General features: G+C 53.2%; 1 protein-coding gene across 1 annotated transcript in view; it reads left to right on the forward strand.

Annotated features, from left to right (window-relative positions):
- Positions 1–24,486, forward strand: part of LOC106591299 (uncharacterized) — a 105,905-nt gene that overhangs the window by 54,110 nt on the left and 27,309 nt on the right. The window contains exons 8-9 of the mRNA XM_082964613.1: positions 15,434–15,463; positions 16,102–16,359. Coding sequence (XP_082820739.1) covers positions 15,434–15,463; positions 16,102–16,359 — 288 coding nt within the window. The remainder of the gene's footprint in view (positions 1–15,433; positions 15,464–16,101; positions 16,360–24,486) is intronic.

A 24,486-nucleotide genomic window follows, 5' to 3' on the forward strand; every position in this document is an offset into this window, starting at 1 on the left:
AGATGAATTTATATCCCCCCCCCATCCCTAAATATATACTGTATATTTTATATTCATATTTTTAACCTTTTTTAACTAGGAAAGTCAGTTCAGAATAAATTGTTATTGACATAGACGTCCTACCAAAAGGCTAAAGGACTCCTGCTGGGACGGGGCTGGGATTAAAAATACAATACAAATATAGGACAAAACACACATCACGACAAGAGAGACAACACAACACTACATACAGAGATACCTAAGACAACAACACAGCATGGTAGCAACACATGACAGCACAGCATGGTAGCAACACAGCATGGTAGAAACACATAACACAGCATGGTAGCAACACATGACAACACAGCATGGTAGCAACACATGACAACACAGCATGGTAGAAACACAGCATGGTAGAAACACATAACACAGCATGGTAGAAACACATAACACAGCATGGTAGCAACACATGACAACACAGCATGGTAGCAACACATGACAACACAGCATGGTAGAAACACAGCATGGTAGAAACACATGACAACACAGCATGGTAGCAACACATAACACAGCATGGTAGCAACACATGACAACACAGCATGGTAGCAACACAGCATGGTAGAAACACATAACACAGCATGGTAGAAACACATAACACAGCATGGTAGCAACACATGACAACACAGCATGGTAGCAACACAGCATGGTAGCAACACATGACAACACAGCATGGTAGCAACACAGCATGGTAGCAACACAGCATGGTAGCAACACATGACAACACAGCATGGTAGCAACACAGCATGGTAGAAACACATAACACAGCATGGTAGCAACACATGACAACACAGCATGGTAGCAACACATGACACACAGCATGGTAGCAACACATGACAACACAGCATGGTAGCAACACATGACAACACAGCATGGTAGCAACACAGCATGGTAGAAACACATAACACAGCATGGTAGCAACACATGACAACACAGCATGGTAGCAACACAGCATGGTAGCAACACATGACAACACAGCATGGTAGCAACACAGCATGGTAGAAACACATAACACAGCATGGTAGCAACACATGACAACACAGCATGGTAGCAACACAGCATGGTAGCAACACATGACAACACAGCATGGTAGCAACACAGCATGGTAGAAACACATAACACAGCATGGTAGCAACACATGACAACACAGCATGGTAGCAACACAGCATGGTAGCAACACAGGACAACACAGCATGGTAGAAACACAGCATGGTAGAAACACATACAACACAGCATGGTAGCAACACAGCATGGTAGAAACACATAACAACACAGCATGGTAGCAACACAGCATGGTAGCAACACATGACAACACAGCATGGTAGCAACACATGACAACACAGCATGGTAGCAACACAGCATGGTAGCAACACAGCATGGTAGCAACACAAGACAACACAGCATGGTAGCAACACATGACAACACAGCATGGTAGCAACACAGCATGGCAGCAACACAGCATGGTAGCAACACAGCATGGTAGCAACACATAACACAGCATGGTAGCAACACATGACAACACAGCATGGTAGCAACACAGCATGGTAGCAACACATGACAACACAGCATGGTAGCAACACATGACAACACAGCATGGTAGCAACACAGCATGGTAGCAACACAGCATGGTAGCAGCACATGACAACACAGCATGGTAGCAACACAGCATGGTAGAAACACATGACAACACAGCATGGTAGCAACACAGCATGGTAGAAACACATGACAACACAGCATGGTAGCAACACAGCATGGTAGCAACACATGACAACACAGCATGGTAGCAAACACAGCATGGTAGCAACACATGACAACACAGCATGGTAGCAACACAGCATGGTAGCAACACATGAACAACACAGCATGGTAGAAACACATGACAACACAGCATGGTAGCAACACATGACAACACAGCATGGTAGCAACACATGACAACACAGCATGGTAGCAACACATGACAACACAGCATGGTAGCAACACAGCATGACAACACAGCATGGTAGCAACACATGACAACACAGCATGGTAGCAACACATGACAACACAGCATGGTAGCAACACATGACAACACAGCATGGTAGCAACAACATGACAACACAGCATGGTAGCAACACATGACAACACAGCATGGTAGCAACACAGCATGGTAGCAACACATGACAACACAGCATGGTAGCAACACATGACAACACAGCATGGTAGCAAACACATGACAACACAGCATGGTAGCAACACATGACAACACAGCATGGTAGCAACACAGCATGGTAGCAACACAGCATGGTAGCAACACATGACAACACAGCATGGTGGCAACACATGACAACACAGCATGGTAGCAACACATGACAACACAGCATGGTAGCAACACATGACAACACAGCATGGTAGCAACACATGACAACACAGCATGGTAGCAACACATGACAACACAGCATGGTAGCAACACATGACAACACAGCATGGTAGCAACACATGACAACACAGCATGGTAGCAACACAGCATGGTAGCAACACATGACAACACAGCATGGTAGCAACACAGCATGGTAGCAACACATGACAACACAGCATGGTAGAAACACAGCATGGTAGCAACACATGACAACACAGCATGGTAGCAACACAGCATGGTAGCAACACATGACAACACAGCATGGTAGCAACACAGCATGGTAGCACACATGACAACACAGCATGGTAGCAACACAGCATGGTAGCAACACATGACAACACAGCATGGTAGCAACACATGACAACACAGCATGGTAGCAACACATGACAACACAGCATGGCAGCAACACAGCATGGTAGCAACACATGACAACACAGCATGGTAGCAACACATGACAACACAGCATGGTAGCAACACAGCATGGTAGAAACACATGACAACACAGCATGGTAACAACACAGCATGGTAGCAACACAGCATGGTAGCAACACAGCATGGTAGCAACACATGACAACACAGCATGGTAGCAACACAGCATGGTAGAAACACATGACAACACAGCATGGTAGCAACACAGCATGGTAGCAACACAGCATGGTAGCAACACAGCATGGTAGAAACACATGACAACACAGCATGGTAGCAACACAGCATGGCAGCAACACAGCATGGTAGCAACACATGACAACACAGCATGGTAGCAACACAGCATGGTAGCAACACATGACAACACAGCATGGTAGCAACACAGCATGGTAGCAACACAGCATGGTAGCAACACATGACAACACAGCATGGTAGAAACACATGACAACACAGCATGGTAGCAACACATGACAACACAGCATGGTAGCAACACAGCATGGTAGCAACACATGACAACACAGCATGGTAGCAACACAGCAAGGCAGCATCACATGACAACACAGCATGGTAGCAACACAGCATGGTAGCAACACATGACAACACAGCATGGTAGCAACACATGACAACACAGCATGGTAGCAAACACAGCATGGTAGCAACACATGACAACACAGCATGGTAGCAACACATGACAGCACAGCATGGTAGCAACACATGACAACACAGCATGGTAGCAACACAGCATGGTAGCAACACATGACAGCACAGCATGGTAGCAACACAGCATGGTAGCAACACATGACAGCACAGCATGGTAGCAACACAGCATGGTAGCAACACATGACAACACAGCATGGTAGCAACACAGCATGGTAGCAACACAGCATGGTAGCAACACATGACAACACAGCATGGTAGCAACACAGCATGGTAGCAACACATGACAACACAGCATGGTAGCAACACATGACAACACAGCCTGGTAGCAACACAGCATGGTAGCAACACATGACAACACAGCATGGTAGCAACACAGCATGGTAGCAACACATGACAACACAGCATGGTAGCAACACATGACAACACAGCATGGTAGCAACACAGCATGGTAGCAACACATGACAACACAGCATGGTAGAAACACAGCATGGTAGCAACACATGACAACACAGCATGGTAGCAGAACACATGACAACACAGCATGGTAGCAACACAGCATGGCAGCAACACATGACTAACACAGCATGGTAGCAACACAGCATGGTAGCAACACATGACAGCACAGCATGGTAGAAACACAGCATTGTAGCAACACATAGACAACACAGCATGGTAGCAACACATGACAACACAGCATGGTAGCAACACATACAACACAGCATGGTAGCAACACAGCATGGTAGCAACACATGACAACACAGCATGGTAGCAACACAGCATGGTAGCAACACATGACACACAGCATGGTAGCAACACATGACAACACAGCATGGTAGCAACACAGCATGGTAGAAACACATGACAACACAGCATGGTAGCAACACAGCATGGTAGCAACACATGACAACACAGCATGGTAGCAACACAGCATGGTAGCAACACATGACAACACAGCATGGTAGCAACACATGACAACACAGCATGGTAGCAACACAGCATGGTAGCAACACAGCATGGTAGCAACACATGACAACACAGCATGGTAGCAACACAGCATGGTAGCAACACATGACAACACAGCATGGTAGCAACACAGCATGGTAGCAACACATGACAACACAGCATGGTAGCAACACAGCATGGTAGCAACACATGACAACACAGCATGGTAGCAACACATGACAACACAGCATGGTAGCAACACATGACAACACAGCATGGTAGCAACACATGACAACACAGCATGGTAGCAACACATGACAACACAGCATGGTAGCAACACAGCATGGTAGAAACACATAGACAACACAGCATGGTAGCAACACAGCATGGTAGAAACACATAGACAACACAGCATGGTAGCAACACAGCATGGTAGCAACACATGACAACACAAGCATGGCAGCAACACAGCATGGTAGCAACACATGACAACACAGCATGGTAGCAACACAGCATGGTAGCAACACATGACAACACAGCATGGTAGCAACACATGACAACACAGCATGGTAGACAACACAGCATGGTAGCAACACATGACAACACAGCATGGTAGCAACACATGACAACACAGCATGGTAGCAACACATGACAACACAGCATGGTAGCAACACATGACAACACAGCATGGTAGCAACACAGCATGGTAGAAACACATGACAACACAGCATGGTAGCAACACAGCATGGTAGCAACACATGACAACACAGCATGGTAGCAACACAGCATGGCAGCAACACAGCATGGTAGAAACACAGCATGGTAGAAACACATGACAACACAGCATGGTAGCAACACTTGACAACACAGCATGGTAGCAACACATAACACAGCATGGAGCAACACAGCATGGTAGCAACACATGACACACAGCATGGTAGCAACACAGCATGGTAGCAAACACATGACAACACAGCATGGTAGCAACACATGACAACACAGCATGGTAGAAACACAGCATGGTAGACATACACAGCATGGCAGCAACACAGCATGGTAGCAACACATGACAGCACAGCAACACAGCACAAAGGTCAAGAAGGTAGAGACACCAATACATCACACAAAGCATCCAATGATTATTTCATGGGTAGAGAGGAACCAGGCTCTGAGGGGTGACCAGTCCTCTACTGGCTGTACTGGGTAGACCAGAGGAACCAGGCTCTGAGGGGTGACCAGTCCTCTACTGGCTGTACTGGGTAGACCAGAGGAACCAGGCTCTGAGGGGTGACCAGTCCTCTACTGGCTGTACTGGGTAGCAGAGGAACCAGGCTCTGAGGGGTGACCAGTCCTCTACTGGCTGTACTGGGTAGAGAGGAACCAGGCTCTGAGGGGTGACCAGTCCTCTACTGGCTGTACTGGGTAGACCAGAGGAACCAGGCTCTGAGGGGTGACCAGTCCTCTACTGGCTGTACTGGGTAGACCAGAGGAACCAGGCTCTGAGGGGTGACCAGTCCTCTACTGGCTGTACTGGGTAGACCAGAGGAACCAGGCTCTGAGGGGTGACCAGTCCTCTACTGGCTGTACTGGGTAGACCAGAGGAACCAGGCTCTGAGGGGTGACCAGTCCTCTACTGGCTGTACTGGGTAGAAGAGGAACCAGGCTCTGAGGGGTGACCAGTCCTCTACTGGCTGTACTGGGTAGAGAGGAACCAGGCTCTGAGGGGTGACCAGTCCTCTACTGGCTGTACTGGGTAGAGAGGAACCAGGCTCTGAGGGGTGACCAGTCCTCTACTGGCTGTACTGGGTAGAGAGGAACCAGGCTCTGAGGGGTGACCAGTACTCTACTGGCTGTACTGGGTAGAGAGGAACCAGGCTCTGAGGGGTGACCAGTCCTCTACTGGCTGTACTGGGTAGACCAGAGGAACCAGGCTCTGAGGGGTGACCAGTCCTCTACTGGCTGTACTGGGTAGAGAGGAACCAGGCTCTGAGGGGTGACCAGTCCTCTACTGGCTGTACTGGGTAGAGAGGAACCAGGCTCTGAGGGGTGACCAGTCCTCTACTGGCTGTACTGGGTAGACCAGAGGAACCAGGCTCTGAGGGGTGACCAGTCCTCTACTGGCTGTACTGGGTAGAGAGGAACCAGGCTCTGAGGGGTGACCAGTCCTCTACTGGCTGTACTGGGTAGAAGAGGAACCAGGCTCTGAGGGGTGACCAGTCCTCTACTGGCTGTACTGGGTAGAGAGGAACCAGGCTCTGAGGGGTGGCCAGTCCTCTACTGGCTGTACTGGGTAGAGAGGAACCAGGCTCTGAGGGGTGACCAGTCCTCTACTGGCTGTACTGGGTAGAGAGGAACCAGGCTCTGAGGGGTGACCAGTCCTCTACTGGCTGTACTGGGTAGAGAGGAACCAGGCTCTGAGGGGTGACCAGTCCTCTACTGGCTGTACTGGGTAGACCAGAGGAACCAGGCTCTGAGGGGTGACCAGTCCTCTACTGGCTGTACTGGGTAGAGAGGAACCAGGCTCTGAGGGGTGACCAGTCCTCCACTGGCTGTACTGGGTAGACCAGAGGAACCAGGCTCTGAGGGGTGACCAGTCCTCTACTGGCTGTACTGTGTAGACCAGAGGAACCAGGCTCTGAGGGGTGACCAGTCCTCTACTGGCTGTACTGGGTAGACCAGAGGAACCAGGCTCTGAGGGGTGACCAGTCCTCTACTGGCTGTACTGGGTAGACCAGAGGAACCAGGCTCTGAGGGGTGACCAGTCCTCTACTGGCTGTACTGGGTAGAGAGGAACCAGGCTCTGAGGGGTGACCAGTCCTCTACTGGCTGTACTGGGTAGACCAGAGGAACCAGGCTCTGAGGGGTGACCAGTCCTCTACTGGCTGTACTGGGTAGAGAGGAACCAGGCTCTGAGGGGTGACCAGTCCTCTACTGGCTGTACTGGGTAGACCAGAGGAACCAGGCTCTGAGGGGTGGCCAGTCCTCTACTGGCTGTACTGGGTAGAGAGGAACCAGGCTCTGAGGGGTGACCAGTCCTCTACTGGCTGTACTGGGTAGACCAGAGGAACCAGGCTCTGAGGGGTGACCAGTCCTCTACTGGCTGTACTGGGTAGAGAGGAACCAGGCTCTGAGGGGTGACCAGTCCTCTACTGGCTGTACTGGGTAGACCAGAGGAACCAGGCTCTGAGGGGTGACCAGTCCTCTACTGGCTGTACTGGGTAGAGAGGAACCAGGCTCTGAGGGGTGACCAGTCCTCTACTGGCTGTACTGGGTAGACCAGAGGAACCAGGCTCTGAGGGGTGACCAGTTCTCTACTGGCTGTACTGGGTAGACCAGAGGAACCAGGCTCTGAGGGGTGACCAGTCCTCTACTGGCTGTACTGGGTAGAGAGGAACCAGGCTCTGAGGGGTGACCAGTCCTCTACTGGCTGTACTGGGTAGACCAGAGGAACCAGGCTCTGAGGGGTGACCAGTCCTCTACTGGCTGTACTGGGTAGACCAGAGGAACCAGGCTCTGAGGGGTGACCAGTCCTCTACTGGCTGTACTGGGTAGAGAGGAACCAGGCTCTGAGGGGTGACCAGTCCTCTACTGGCTGTACTGGGTAGAAAGGAACCAGGCTCTGAGGGGTGACCAGTCCTCTACTGGCTGTACTGGGTAGACCAGAGGAACCAGGCTCTGAGGGGTGACCAGTACTCTACTGGCTGTTCTGGGTAGACCAGAGGAACCAGGCTCTGAGGGGTGACCAGTCCTCTACTGGCTGTACTGGGTAGACCAGAGGAACCAGGCTCTGAGGGGTGACCAGTCCTCTATTGGCTGTACTGGTTAGACCAGAGGAACCAGGCTCTGAGGGGTGACCAGTCCTCTACTGGCTGTACTGGGTAGAGAGGAACCAGTCTCTGAGGGGTGACCAGTCCTCTACTGGCTGTACTGGGTAGACCAGAGGAACCAGGCTCTGAGGGTTGACCAGTCCTCTACTGGCTGTACTGGGTAGAGAGGAACCACGCTCTGAGGGGTGACCAGTCCTCTACTGGCTGTACTGGGTAGACCAGAGGAACCAGGCTCTGAGGGTTGACCAGTACTCTACTGGCTGTACTGGGTAGAGAGGAACCAGGCTCTGAGGGGTGACCAGACCTCTACTGGCTGTACTGGGTAGACCAGAGGAACCAGGCTCTGAGGGGTGACCAGTCCTCTACTGGCTGTACTGGGTAGAGAGGAACCAGGCTCTGAAGGGTGACCAGTCCTCTACTGGCTGTACTGGGTAGACCAGAGGAACCAGGCTCTGAGGGGTGACCAGTCCTCTACTGGCTGTACTGGGTAGACCAGAGGAACCAGGCTCTGAGGGGTGACCAGTCCTCTACTGGCTGTACTGGGTAGACCAGAGGAACCAGGCTCTGAGGGGTGACCAGTCCTCTACTGGCTGTACTGGGTAGAGAGGAACCAGGCTCTGAGGGGTGACCAGTACTCTACTGGTTGTACTGGGTAGAGAGGAACCAGGCTCTGAGGGGTGACCAGTCCTCTACTGGCTGTACTGGGTAGACCAGAGGAACCAGGCTCTGAGGGGTGACCAGTACTCTACTGGCTGTACTGGGTAGACCAGAGGAACCAGGCTCTGAGGGGTGACCAGTCCTCTACTGGCTGTACTGGGTAGAGAGGAACCAGGCTCTGAGGGGTGACCAGTCCTCTACTGGCTGTACTGGGTAGACCAGAGGAACCAGGCTCTGAGGGGTGACCAGTCCTCTACTGGCTGTACTGGGTAGAGAGGAACCAGGCTCTGAGGGGTGACCAGTCCTCTACTGGCTGTACTGGGTAGACAGGAACCAGGCTCTGAGGGGTGACCAGTCCTCTAGTGGCTGTACTGGGTAGACCAGAGGAACCAGGCTCTGAGGGGTGACCAGTCCTCTACTGGCTGTACTGGGTAGAGAGGAACCAGGCTCTGAGGGGTGACCAGTCCTCTACTGGCTGTACTGGGTAGACCAGAGGAACCAGGCTCTGAGGGGTGACCAGTCCTCTACTGGCTGTACTGGGTAGACCAGAGGAACCAGGCTCTGAGGGGTGACCAGTCCTCTACTGGCTGTACTGGGTAGAGAGGAACCAGGCTCTGAGGGGTGACCATTCCTCTACTGGCTGTACTGGGTAGAGAGGAACCAGGCTCTGAGGGGTGACCAGTCCTCTACTGGCTGTACTGGGTAGAGAGGAACCAGGCTCTGAGGGGTGACCAGTCCTCTACTGGCTGTACTGGGTAGACAGGAACCAGGCTCTGAGGGGTGACCAGTCCTCTAGTGGCTGTACTGGGTAGACCAGAGGAACCAGGCTCTGAGGGGTGACCAGTCCTCTACTGGCTGTACTGGGTAGAGAGGAACCAGGCTCTGAGGGGTGACCAGTCCTCTATTGGCTGTACTGGTTAGACCAGAGGAACCATGCTCTGAGGGGTGACCAGTCCTCTACTGGCTGTACTGGATAGAGAGGAACCAGGCTCTGAGTGGTGACCAGTCCTCTACTGGCTGTACTGGGTAGAGAGGAACCAGGCTCTGAGGGGTGACCAGTCCTCTACTGGCTGTACTGGGTAGAGAGGAACCAGGCTCTGAGGGGTGACCAGTCCTCTACTGGCTGTACTGGGTAGACCAGAGGAACCAGGCTCTGAAGGGTGACCAGTTCTCTACTGGCTGTACTGGGTAGACCAGTGGAACCAGGCTCTGAGGGGTGACCAGTCCTCTACTGGCTGTACTGGGTAGAGAGGAACCAGGCTCTGAGGGGTGACCAGTCCTCTACTGGCTGTACTGGGTAGAGAGGAACCAGGCTCTGAGGGGTGACCAGTCCTCTACTGGCTGTACTGGGTAGACCAGATGAACCAGGCTCTGAGGGGTGACCAGTCCTCTACTGGCTGTACTGGGTAGAGAGGAACCAGGCTCTGAGGGGTGACCAGTCCTCTACTGGCTGTACTGGGTAGAGAGGAACCAGGCTCTGAGGGGTGACCAGTCCTCTACTGGCTGTACTGGGTAGACCAGAGGAACCAGGCTCTGAGGGGTGACCAGTCCTCTACTGGCTGTACTGGGTAGACCAGAGGAACCAGGCTCTGAGGGGTGACCAGTCCTCTACTGGCTGTACTGGGTAGACCAGAGGAACCAGGCTCTGAGGGGTGACCAGTCCTCTACTGGCTGTACTGGGTAGACCAGAGGAACCAGGCTCTGAGGGGTGACCAGTCCTCTACTGGCTGTACTGGGTAGAGAGGAACCAGGCTCTGAGGGGTGACCAGTCCTCTACTGGCTGTACTTGATATACCAGAGGAACTAGGCTCTGAGGGGTGACCAGTCCTCTACTGGCTGTACTGGGTAGACCAGAGGAACCAGGCTCTGAGGGGTGATCAGTCCTCTACTGGCTGTACTGGGTAGAGAGGAACCAGGCTCTGAGGGGTGAACAGTCCTCTACTGGCTGTACTGGGTAGACCAGAGGAACCAGGCTCTGAGGGGTGACAAGTCCTCTACTGGCTGTACTGCGTAGAGAGGAACCAGACTCTGAGGGGTGATCAGTCCTCTACTGACTTTACTGGGTAGACCAGAGGAACCAGGCTCTGAGGGGTGACAAGTCCTCTACTGGCTGTACTGGGTAGAGAGGAACCAGGCTCTGAGGGGTGACCAGTCCTCTACTGGCTGTACTGGGTAGAGAGGAACCAGGCTCTGAGGGGTGACCAGTCCTCTACTGGCTGTACTGGGTAGACCAGAGGAACCAGGCTCTGAGGGGTGACCAGTCCTCTACTGGCTGTACTGGGTAGACCAGAGGAACCAGGCTCTGAGGGGTGACCAGTCCTCTACTGGCTGTACTGGGTAGACCAGAGGAACCAGGCTCTGAGGGGTGACCAGTCCTCTACTGGCTGTACTGGGTAGACCAGAGGAACCAGGCTCTGAGGGGTGACCAGTCCTCTACTGGCTGTACTGGGTAGACCAGAGGAACCAGGCTCTGAGGGGTGACCAGTCCTCTACTGGCTGTACTGGGTAGAGAGGAACCAGGCTCTGAGGGGTGACCAGTCCTCTACTGGCTGTACTTGATATACCAGAGGAACTAGGCTCTGAGGGGTGACCAGTCCTCTACTGACTTAACTGGGTAGACCAGAGGAACCAGGCTCTGAGGGGTGACCAGTCCTCTACTGGCTGTACTGGGTAGAGAGGAAACAGGCTCTGAGGGGTGACCAGTCCTCTACTGGCTGTACTGGGTAGACCAGAGGAACCAGGTTCTGAGGGGTGACCAGTCCTCTACTGGCTGTACTGGGTAGACCAGAGGAACCAGGCTCTGAGGGTTGACCAGTCCTCTAGTGGCTGTACTGGGTAGAGAGGAACCAGGCTCTGAGGGGTGACCAGTCCTCTACTGGCTGTACTGGGTAGACCAGAGGAACCAGGCTCTGAGGGGTGACCAGTCCTCTACTGGCTGTACTTGATATACCAGAGGAACTAGGCTCTGAGGGGTGACAAGTCCTCTACTGGCTGTACTGGGTAGAGAGGAACCAGGCTCTGAGGGGTGACCAGTCCTCTACTGGCTGTACTGGGTAGAGAGGAACCAGGCTCTGAGGGGTGACCAGTCCTCTACTGGCTGTACTGGGTAGACCAGAGGAACCAGGTTCTGAGGGGTGACCAGTCCTCTACTGGCTGTACTGGGTAGACCAGAGGAACCAGGCTCTGAGGGTTGACCAGTCCTCTAGTGGCTGTACTGGGTAGAGAGGAACCAGGCTCTGAGGGGTGACCAGTCCTCTACTGGCTGTACTGGGTAGACCAGAGGAACCAGGTTCTGAGGGGTGACCAGTCCTCTACTGGCTGTACTGGGTAGACCAGAGGAACCAGGCTCTGAGGGGTGACCAGTCCTCTAGTGGCTGTACTGGGTAGAGAGGAACCAGGCTCTGAGGGGTGACCAGTCCTCTACTGGCTGTACTGGGTAGAGAGGAACCAGGCTCTGAGGGGTGACCAGTCCTCTACTGGCTGTACTGGGTAGACCAGAGAAACCAGGCTCTGAGGGGTGACCAGTCCTCTACTGGCTGTACTGGGTAGACCAGAGGAACCAGGCTCTGAGGGGTGACCAGTCCTCTACTGGCTGTACTGGGTAGAGAGGAACCAGGCTCTGAGGGGTGACCAGTCCTCTACTGGCTGTACTGGGTAGAGAGGAACCAGGCTCTGAGGGGTGACCAGTCCTCTACTGGCTGTACTGGGTAGAGAGGAACCAGACTCTGAGGGGTGATCAGTCCTCTACTGACTTTACTGGGTAGACCAGAGGAACCAGGCTCTGAGGGGTGACCAGTCCTCTACTGGCTGTACTGGGTAGAGAGGAACCAGGCTCTGAGGGGTGACCAGTCCTCTACTGGCTGTACTGGGTAGAGAGGAACCAGGCTCTGAGGGGTGACCAGTCCTCTACTGGCTGTACTGGGTAGACCAGAGGAACCAGGCTCTGAGGGGTGACCAGTTCTCTACTGGCTGTACTGGGTAGAGAGGAACCAGGCTCTGAGGGGTGACCAGTCCTCTACTGGCTGTACTGGGTAGACCAGAGGAACCAGGCTCTGAGGGGTGACCAGTCCTCTACTGGCTGTACTGGGTGGACCAGAGGAACCAGGCTCTGAGGGGTGACCAGTCCTCTACTGGCTGTACTGGGTAGACCAGAGGAACCAGGCTCTGAGGGGTGACCAGTCCTCTACTGGCTGTACTGGGTAGACCAGAGGAACCAGGCTCTGAGGGGTGACCAGTCCTCTACTGGCTGTACTGGGTAGACCAGAGGAACCAGGCTCTGAGGGGTGACCAGTCCTCTACTGGCTGTACTGGGTAGACCAGAGGAACCAGGCTCTGAGGGGTGACCAGTCCTCTACTGGCTGTACTGGGTAGAGAGGAACCAGGCTCTAAGGGGTGACCAGTCCTCTACTGGCTGTACTGGGTAGACCAGAGGAACCAGGCTCTGAGGGGTGACCAGTCCTCTACTGACTTTACTGGGTAGACCAGAGGAACCAGGCTCTGAGGGGTGACCAGTCCTCTACTGGCTGTACTGGGTAGAGAGGAACCAGGCTCTGAGGGGTGACCAGTCCTCTACTGGCTGTACTGGGTGGACCAGAGGAACCAGGCTCTGAGGGGTGGCCAGTCCTCTACTGGCTGTACTGGGTAGAGAGGAACCAGGCTCTGAGGGGTGACCAGTCCTCTACTGGCTGTACTGGGTAGAGCAGAGGAACCAGGCTCTGAGGGGTGACCAGTACTCTACTGGCTGTACTGGGTAGAGAGGAACCAGGCTCTGAGGGGTGTCCAGTCCTCTACTAGCTGTACTGGGTAGACCAGAGGAACCAGGCTCTGAGGGGTGACCAGTCCTCTACTGGCTGTACTGGGTAGACCAGAGGAACCAGGCTCTGAGGGGTGACCAGTCCTCTACTGGCTGTACTGGGTAGAGAGGAACCAGGCTCTGAGGGGTGTCCAGTCCTCTACTGGCTGTACTGGGTAGACCAGAGGAACCAGGCTCTGAGGGGTGACCAGTCCTCTACTGGCTGTACTGGGTAGACCAGAGGAACCAGGCTCTGAGGGGTGACCAGTCCTCTACTGGCTGTACTGGGTAGAGAGGAACCAGGCTCTGAGGGGTGTCCAGTCCTCTACTGGCTGTACTGGGTAGACCAGAGGAACCAGGCTCTGAGGGGTGACCAGTCCTCTACTGGCTGTACTGGGTAGAGAGGAACCAGGCTCTGAGGGGTGTCCAGTCCTCTACTAGCTGTACTGGGTAGACCAGAGGAACCAGGCTCTGAGGGGTGACCAGTCCTCTACTGGCTGTACTGGGTAGAGAGTAACCAGGCTCTGAGGGGTGACCAGTCCTCTACTGGATGTACTGGGTAGAGAGGAACCAGGCTCTGAGGGGTGACCAGTCCTCTACTGGCTGTACTGGATAGACCAGAGGAACCAGGCTCTGAGGGGTGACCAGTCCTCTACTGGCTGTACTGGGTAGACCAGAGGAACCAGGCTTTGAGGGGTGACCAGTCCTCTACTGGCTGTACTGGGTAGACCAGAGGAACCAGGCTCTGAGGGGTGACCAGTCCTCTACTGGCTGTACTGGGTAGAGAGGAACCAGGCTCTGAGGGGTGACCAGTCCTCTACTGGCTGTACTGGGTAGAGAGGAACCAGGCTCTGAGGGGTGACCAGTCCTCTACTGGCTGTACTGGGTAGACCAGAGGAACCAGGCTCTGAGGGGTGACCAGTCCTCTACTGGCTGTACTGGGTAGACCAGAGGAACCAGGCTCTGAGGGGTGACCAGTCCTCTACTGGCTGTACTGGGTAGACCAGAGGAACCAGGCTCTGAGGGGTGACCAGTCCTCTACTGGCTGTACTGGGTAGACCAGAGGAACCAGGCTCTGAGGGGTGACCAGTCCTCTACTGGCTGTACTGGGTAGAGAGGAACCAGGCTCTGAGGGGTGACCAGGATATAACTAGGAATGATCCATATCCTGTCCATTAGACTCTATTCATTTATACCAGGTTACCTTCAGACCAGTCCTGTATTGGATCAGGATATAACTAGGAATGATCCATATCCTGTCCATTAGACTCTATTCATTTATACCAGGTCACCTTCAGACCAGTCCTGTATTAGATCAGGATATAACTAGGAATGATCCATATCCTGTCCATTAGACTCTATTCATTTATACCAGGTTACCTTCAGTCCTGTATTAGATCAGGATATAACTAGGAATGATCCATATCCTGTCCATTAGACTCTATTCATTTATACCAGGTTACCTTCAGTCCTGTATTGGATCAGGATATAACTATATATAGGTACCAGTGTGAAGCTTGTAGAGCAAAACGGGTGAATTACCTTTTTAGACCCCCAGACACTAAAGTCAGAGTTTAGTTTAGCATTATGCTAATTAGATTACCGCGTGGAACAGACATCCAGGCTTTTAATGATTATTAATTATTATTGTACTTTTTACTATTGTGCTTTTACACATTTGTTGTCTTTTGTCTACAGAGAAGCAAAGACAACGATTGGAAGAACAAAGTAAGTGGGCTGTTGTCTTGTTAGAGTTTCACATAAAGAGATTATGATTATTACTATAATACTGATGGGTCAACTGTTAATCACAGACCTCATGGTTTATTACTATAATACTGATGGGTCAACTGTTAATCACAGACCTCATGGTTTATTACTATAATACTGATGGGTCAACTGTTAATCACAGACCTCATGGTTTATTACTATAATACTGATGGGTCAACTGTTAATCACAGACCTCATGGTTTATTACTATAATACTGATGGGTCAACTGTTAATCACAGACCTCATGGTTTTGTCTTGTTCTACAGTATATAACTCTACATCTAACCTGACTAGTAATGTCCTCTTGTTCTACAGTATATAACTCTACATCTAACCTGACTAGTAATGTCCTCTTGTTCTACAGTATATAACTCTACATCTAACCTGACTAGTAATGTCCTCTTGTTCTACAGTATATAACTCTACATCTAACCTGTCTAGTAATGTCCTCTTGTTCTACAGTATATAACTCTACATCTAACCTGACTAGTAATGTCCTCTTGTTCTACAGTATATAACTCTACATCTAACCTGACTAGTAATGTCCTCTTGTTCTACAGTATATAACTCTACATCTGTTTTCTCTCCTGTCTAGGTGAAGCCTGGTTTGTGGACAGACACAAGGATCACCTCATTCAGAGGGTTTCCGAGGGGAAATCCATAGCATCTGAGCTGCACCAGAAGGACTTGATCCCTGATGAGATGAACTCTCAGATCAGTGCTGCTGCGACCAGCCAGGACCAGATGAGACTGTTGTTCTTGGCCCTAGAAGAAGCAGAAAACACAACAAGAGTGAAATCAGCATTTTACAGGATTCTACTGGATCTGGAACCTGACGCTGTCAAAGACCTGGGTAAGAACCTCTCTACCTCTGGTTACATATCACTGGAATATAAACCTTATCTAGTCTATCACCTGGGTAAGAACCTCTCTACCTCTGGTTACATATCACTGGAATATAAACCTGATCTAGTCTATCACCTGGGTAAGAACCTCTCTACCTCTGGTTACATATCACTGGAATATAAACCTGATCTAGTCTATCACCTGGGTAAGAACCTCTCTACCTCTGGTTACATATCACTGGAATATAAACCTTATCTAGTCTATCACCTGGGTAAGAACCTCTCTACCTCTGGTTACATATCACTGGAATATAAACCTGATCTAGTCTATCACCTGGGTAAGAACCTCTCTACCTCTGGTTACATATCACTGGAATATAAACCTTATCTAGTCTATCACCTGGGTAAGAACCTCTCTACCTCTGGTTACATATCACTGGAATATAAACCTTATCTAGTCTATCACCTGGGTAAGAACCTCTCTACCTCTGGTTACATATCACTAGAATATAAACCTTATCTAGTCTATCACCTGGGTAAGAACCTCTCTACCTCTGGTTACATATCACTGGAATATAAACCTTATCTAGTCTATCACCTGGGTAAGAACCTCTCTACCTCTGGTTACATATCACTGGAATATAAACCTGATCTAGTCTATCACCTGGGTAAGAACCTCTCTACCTCTGGTTACATATCACTGGAATATAAACCTTATCTAGTCTATCACCTGGGTAAGAACCTCTCTACCTCTGGTTACATATCACTGGAATATAAACCTTATCTAGTCTATCACCTGGGTAAGAACCTCTCTACCTCTGGTTACATATCACTGGAATATAAACCTGATCTAGTCTATCACCTGGGTAAGAACCTCTCTACCTCTGGTTACATATCACTGGAATATAAACCTTATCTAGTCTATCACCTGGGTAAGAACCTCTCTACCTCTGGTTACATATCACTGGAATATAAACCTTATCTAGTCTATCACCTGGGTAAGAACCTCTCTACCTCTGGTTACATATCACTGGAATATAAACCTTATCTAGTCTATCACCTGGGTAAGAACCTCTCTACCTCTGGTTACATATCACTGGAATATAAACCTTATCTAGTCTATCACCTGGGTAAGAACCTCTCTACCTCTGGTTACATATAACTGGAATATAAACCTTATCTAGTCAATCACCTGGGTAAGAACCTCTCTACCTCTGGTTACATATCACTGGAATATAAACCTGATCTAGTCTATCACCTGGGTAAGAACCTCTCTACCTCTGGTTACATATCACTGGAATATAAACCTTATCTAGTCTATCACCTGGGTAAGAACCTCTACTGGCTGTACTGGGTAGACCAGAGGAACCAGGCTCTGAGGGGTGACCAGTCCTCTACTGGCTGTACTGGGTAGACCAGAGGAACCAGGCTCTGAGGGGTGACCAGTCCTCTACTGGCTGTACTGGGTAGACCAGAGGAACCAGGCTCTGAGGGGTGACCAGTCCTCTACTGGCTGTACTGGGTAGAGAGGAACCAGGCTCTGAGGGGTGACCAGTCCTCTACTGGCTGTACTGGGTAGACCAGAGGAACCAGGCTCTGAGGGGTGACCAGTCCTCTACTGGCTGTACTGGGTAGAGAGGAACCAGGCTCTGAGGGGTGACCAGTCCTCTACTGGCTGTACTGGGTAGACCAGAGGAACCAGGCTCTGAGGGGTGACCAGTCCTCTACTGGCTGTACTGGGTAGACCAGAGGAACCAGGCTCTGAGGGGTGACCAGTCCTCTACTGGCTGTACTGGGTAGACCAGAGGAACCAGGTTCTGAGGGGTGACCAGTCCTCTACTGGCTGTACTGGGTAGACCAGAGGAACCAGGCTCTGAGGGGTGACCAGTCCTCTACTGGCTGTACTGGGTAGACCAGAGGAACCAGGCTATGAGGGGTGACCAGTCCTCTACTGGCTGTACTGGTTAGAGAGGAACCAGGCTCTGAGGGGTGACCAGTCCTCTACTGGCTGTACTGGGTAGACCAGAGGAACCAGGCTCTGAGGGGTGACCAGTCCTCTACTGGCTGTACTGGGTAGACCAGAGGAACCAGGCTCTGAGGGGTGACCAGTCCTCTACTGGCTGTACTGGGTAGAAAGGAACCAGGCTCTGAGGGGTGACCAGTCCTCTACTGGCTGTACTGGGTAGACCAGAGGAACCAGGCTCTGAGGGGTGACCAGTCCTCTACTGGCTGTACTGGGTAGACCAGAGGAACCAGGCTCTGAGGGGTGGCCAGTCCTCTACTGGCTGTACTGGGTAGAGAGGAACCACGCTCTGAGGGGTGACCAGTCCTCTACTGGCTGTACTGGGTAGACCAGAGGAACCAGGCTCTGAGGGGTGACCAGTCCTCTACTGGCTGTACTGGGTAGAGAGGAACCAGGCTCTGAGGGGTGACCAGTCCTCTACTGGCTGTACTGGGTAGAAAGGAACCAGGCTCTGAGGGGTGACCAGTCCTCTACTGGCTGTACTGGATAGAGAGGAACCAGGATCTGAGGGGTGGCCAGTCCTCTACTGGCTGTACTGGGTAGAGAGGAACCAGGCTCTGAGGGGTGACCAGTCCTCTACTGGCTGTACTGGGTAGAGAGGAACCAGGCTCTGAGGGGTGACCAGTCCTCTACTGGCTGTACTGGGTAGAGAGGAACCAGGCTCTGAGGGGTGACCAGTCCTCTGCTGGCTGTACTGGGTAGACCAGAGGAACCAGGCTCTGAGGGGTGACCAGTCCTCTACTGGCTGTACTGGGTAGAGAGGAACCAGGCTCTGAGGGGTGACCAGTCCTCCACTGGCTGTACTGGGTAGACCAGAGGAACCAGGCTCTGAGGGGTTACCAGTCCTCTACTGGCTGTACTGGGTAGAGAGGAACCAGGCTCTGAGGGGTGACCAGTCCTCTACTGGCTGTACTGGGTAGAGAGGAACCAGGCTCTGAGGGGTGACCAGTCCTCTACTGGCTGTACTGGGTAGAGAGGAACCAGGCTCTGAGGGGTGACCAGTCCTCTACTGGCTGTACTGGGTAGAGAGGAACCAGGCTCTGAGGGGTGACCAGTCCTCTACTGGCTGTACTGGGTAGACCAGAGGAACCAGGCTCTGAGGGGTGACCAGTCCTCTACTGGCTGTACTGGGTAGAGAGGAACCAGGCTCTGAGGGGTGACCAGTCCTCTACTGGCTGTACTGGGTAGAGAGGAACCAGGCTCTGAGGGGTGACCATTCCTCTACTGGCTGTACTGGGTAGAGAGGAACCAGGCTCTGAGGGGTGACCAGTCCTCTACTGGCTGTACTGGGTAGACCAGAGGAACCAGGCTCTGAGGGGTGACCAGTCCTCTACTGGCTGTACTGGGTAGAGAGGAACCAGGCTCTGAGGGGTGGCCAGTCCTCTACTGGCTGTACTGGGTAGACCAGAGGAACCAGGCTCTGAGGTGTGACCAGTCCTCTACTGGCTGTACTGGGTAGAGAGGAACCAGGCTATGAGGGGTGACCAGTCCTCTACTGGCTGTACTGGGTAGACCAGAGGAACCAGGCTCTGAGGGGTGACCAGTCCTCTACTGGCTGTACTGGGTAGAGAGGAACCAGGCTCTGAGGGGTGACCAGTCCTCTACTGGCTGTACTGGGTAGACCAGAGGAACCAGGCTCTGAGGGGTGACCAGTCCTCTACTGGCTGTACTGGGTAGAGAGGAACCAGGCTCTGAGGGGTGACCAGTCCTCTACTGGCTGTACTGGGTAGACCAGAGGAACCAGGCTCTGAGGGGTGACCAGTCCTCTACTGGCTGTACTGGGTAGAGAGGAACCAGGCACTGAGGGGTGACCAGTCCTCTACTGGCTGTACTGGGTAGACCAGAGGAACCAGGCTCTGAGGGGTGACCAGTCCTCTACTGGCTGTACTGGGTAGAGAGGAACCAGGCTCTGAGGGGTGACCAGTCCTCTACTGGCTGTACTGGGTAGACCAGAGGAACCAGGCTCTGAGGGGTGACCAGTCCTCTACTGGCTGTACTGGGTAGACCAGAGGAACCAGGCTCTGAGGGGTGGCCAGTCCTCTACTGGCTGTACTGGGTAGAGAGGAACCACACTCTGAGGGGTGACCAGTCCTCTACTGGCTGTACTGGGTAGACCAGAGGAACCAGGCTCTGAGGGGTGACCAGTCCTCTACTGGCTGTACTGGGTAGAGAGGAACCAGGCTCTGAGGGGTGACCAGTCCTCTACTGGCTGTACTGGGTAGAGAGGAACCAGGCTCTGAGGGGTGACCAGTCCTCTACTGGCTGTACTGGGTAGAGGGGAACCAGGCTCTGAGGGGTGACCAGTCCTCTACTGGCTGTACTGGGTAGAAAGGAACCAGGCTCTGAGGGGTGACCAGTCCTCTACTGGCTGTACTGGGTAGAGAGGAACCAGGCTCTGAGGGGTGACCAGTCCTCTACTGGCTGTACTGGGTAGAGAGGAACCAGGATCTGAGGGGTGGCCAGTCCTCTACTGGCTGTACTGGGTAGAGAGGAACCAGGCTCTGAGGGGTGACCAGTCCTCTACTGGCTGTACTGGGTAGAGAGGAACCAGGCTCTGAGGGGTGACCAGTCCTCCACTGGCTGTACTGGGTAGACCAGAGGAACCAGGCTCTGAGGGGTGACCAGTCCTCTACTGGCTGTACTGGGTAGAGAGGAACCAGGCTCTGAGGGGTGACCAGTCCTCTACTGGCTGTACTGGGTAGAGAGGAACCAGGCTCTGAGGGGTGACCATTCCTCTACTGGCTGTACTGGGTAGAGAGGAACCAGGCTCTGAGGGGTGACCAGTCCTCTACTGGCTGTACTGGGTAGACCAGAGGAACCAGGCTCTGAGGGGTGACCAGTCCTCTACTGGCTGTACTGGGTAGAGAGGAACCAGGCTCTGAGGGGTGACCAGTCCTCTACTGGCTGTACTGGGTAGACCAGAGGAACCAGGCTCTGAGGGGTGACCAGTCCTCTACTGGCTGTACTGGGTAGAGAGGAACCAGGCTCTGAGGGGTGACCAGTCCTCTACTGGCTGTACTGGGTAGAGAGGAACCAGGCTCTGAGGGGTGACCAGTCCTCTACTGGCTGTACTGGGTAGAGAGGAACCAGGCTCTGAGGGGTGACCATTCCTCTACTGGCTGTACTGGGTAGAGAGGAACCAGGCTCTGAGGGGTGACCAGTCCTCTACTGGCTGTACTGGGTAGACCAGAGGAACCAGGCTCTGAGGGGTGACCAGTCCTCTACTGGCTGTACTGGGTAGAGGGGAACCAGGCTCTGAGGAGTGACCAGTCCTCTACTGGCTGTACTGGGTAGAGAGGAACCAGGCTCTGAGGGGTGACCAGTCCTCTACTGGCTGTACTGGGTAGAGGGGAACCAGGCTCTGAGGGGTGACCAGTCCTCTGCTGGCTGTACTGGGTAGACCAGAGGAACCAGGCTCTGAGGGGTGACCAGTCCTCTACTGGCTGTACTGGGTAGACCAGAGGAACCAGGCTCTGAGGGGTGACCAGTCCTCTACTGGCTGTACTGGGTAGAGAGGAACCAGGCTCTGAGGGGTGACCAGTCCTCTACTGGCTGTACTGGGTAGAGAGGAACCAGGCTCTGAGGGGTGACCATTCCTCTACTGGCTGTACTGGGTAGAGAGGAACCAGGCTCTGAGGGGTGACCAGTCCTCTACTGGCTGTACTGGGTAGACCAGAGGAACCAGGCTCTGAGGGGTGACCAGTCCTCTACTGGCTGTACTGGGTAGAGAGGAACCAGGCTCTGAGGGGTGACCAGTCCTCTACTGGCTGTACTGGGTAGACCAGAGGAACCAGGCTCTGAGGGGTGACCAGTCCTCTACTGGCTGTACTGGGTAGAGAGGAACCAGGCTCTGAGGGGTGACCAGTCCTCTACTGGCTGTACTGGGTAGACCAGAGGAACCAGGCTCTGAGGGGTGACCAGTCCTCTACTGGCTGTACTGGGTAGAGAGGAACCAGGCACTGAGGGGTGACCAGTCCTCTACTGGCTGTACTGGGTAGACCAGAGGAACCAGGCTCTGAGGGGTGACCAGTCCTCTACTGGCTGTACTGGGTAGAGAGGAACCAGGCTCTGAGGGGTGACCAGTCCTCTACTGGCTGTACTGGGTAGACCAGAGGAACCAGGCTCTGAGGGGTGACCAGTCCTCTACTGGCTGTACTGGGTAGACCAGAGGAACCAGGCTCTGAGGGGTGGCCAGTCCTCTACTGGCTGTACTGGGTAGAGAGGAACCACACTCTGAGGGGTGACCAGTCCTCTACTGGCTGTACTGGGTAGACCAGAGGAACCAGGCTCTGAGGGGTGACCAGTCCTCTACTGGCTGTACTGGGTAGAGAGGAACCAGGCTCTGAGGGGTGACCAGTCCTCTACTGGCTGTACTGGGTAGAGAGGAACCAGGCTCTGAGGGGTGACCAGTCCTCTACTGGCTGTACTGGGTAGAGGGGAACCAGGCTCTGAGGGGTGACCAGTCCTCTACTGGCTGTACTGGGTAGAAAGGAACCAGGCTCTGAGGGGTGACCAGTCCTCTACTGGCTGTACTGGGTAGAGAGGAACCAGGCTCTGAGGGGTGACCAGTCCTCTACTGGCTGTACTGGGTAGAGAGGAACCAGGATCTGAGGGGTGGCCAGTCCTCTACTGGCTGTACTGGGTAGAGAGGAACCAGGCTCTGAGGGGTGACCAGTCCTCTACTGGCTGTACTGGGTAGAGAGGAACCAGGCTCTGAGGGGTGACCAGTCCTCCACTGGCTGTACTGGGTAGACCAGAGGAACCAGGCTCTGAGGGGTGACCAGTCCTCTACTGGCTGTACTGGGTAGAGAGGAACCAGGCTCTGAGGGGTGACCAGTCCTCTACTGGCTGTACTGGGTAGAGAGGAACCAGGCTCTGAGGGGTGACCATTCCTCTACTGGCTGTACTGGGTAGAGAGGAACCAGGCTCTGAGGGGTGACCAGTCCTCTACTGGCTGTACTGGGTAGACCAGAGGAACCAGGCTCTGAGGGGTGACCAGTCCTCTACTGGCTGTACTGGGTAGAGAGGAACCAGGCTCTGAGGGGTGACCAGTCCTCTACTGGCTGTACTGGGTAGACCAGAGGAACCAGGCTCTGAGGGGTGACCAGTCCTCTACTGGCTGTACTGGGTAGAGAGGAACCAGGCTCTGAGGGGTGACCAGTCCTCTACTGGCTGTACTGGGTAGAGAGGAACCAGGCTCTGAGGGGTGACCAGTCCTCTACTGGCTGTACTGGGTAGAGAGGAACCAGGCTCTGAGGGGTGACCATTCCTCTACTGGCTGTACTGGGTAGAGAGGAACCAGGCTCTGAGGGGTGACCAGTTCTCTACTGGCTGTACTGGGTAGACCAGAGGAACCAGGCTCTGAGGGGTGACCAGTCCTCTACTGGCTGTACTGGGTAGAGGGGAACCAGGCTCTGAGGAGTGACCAGTCCTCTACTGGCTGTACTGGGTAGAGAGGAACCAGGCTCTGAGGGGTGACCAGTCCTCTACTGGCTGTACTGGGTAGAGGGGAACCAGGCTCTGAGGGGTGACCAGTCCTCTGCTGGCTGTACTGGGTAGACCAGAGGAACCAGGCTCTGAGGGGTGACCAGTCCTCTACTGGCTGTACTGGGTAGACCAGAGGAACCAGGCTCTGAGGGGTGACCAGTCCTCTACTGGCTGTACTGGGTAGAGAGGAACCAGGCTCTGAGGGGTGACCAGTCCTCTACTGGCTGTACTGGGTAGAGAGGAACCAGGCTCTGAGGGGTGACCATTCCTCTACTGGCTGTACTGGGTAGAGAGGAACCAGGCTCTGAGGGGTGACCAGTCCTCTACTGGCTGTACTGGGTAGACCAGAGGAACCAGGCTCTGAGGGGTGACCAGTCCTCTACTGGCTGTACTGGGTAGAGAGGAACCAGGCTCTGAGGGGTGACCAGTCCTCTACTGGCTGTACTGGGTAGACCAGAGGAACCAGGCTCTGAGGGGTGACCAGTCCTCTACTGGCTGTACTGGGTAGAGAGGAACCAGGCTCTGAGGGGTGACCAGTCCTCTACTGGCTGTACTGGGTAGACCAGAGGAACCAGGCTCTGAGGGGTGACCAGTCCTCTACTGGCTGTACTGGGTAGAGAGGAAC

This window comes from Salmo salar, chromosome 18, assembly GCF_965601325.2.
Source record: "Salmo salar chromosome 18, fSalSal1, whole genome shotgun sequence".
Taxonomy (NCBI): Eukaryota; Metazoa; Chordata; class Actinopteri; order Salmoniformes; family Salmonidae; genus Salmo; species Salmo salar.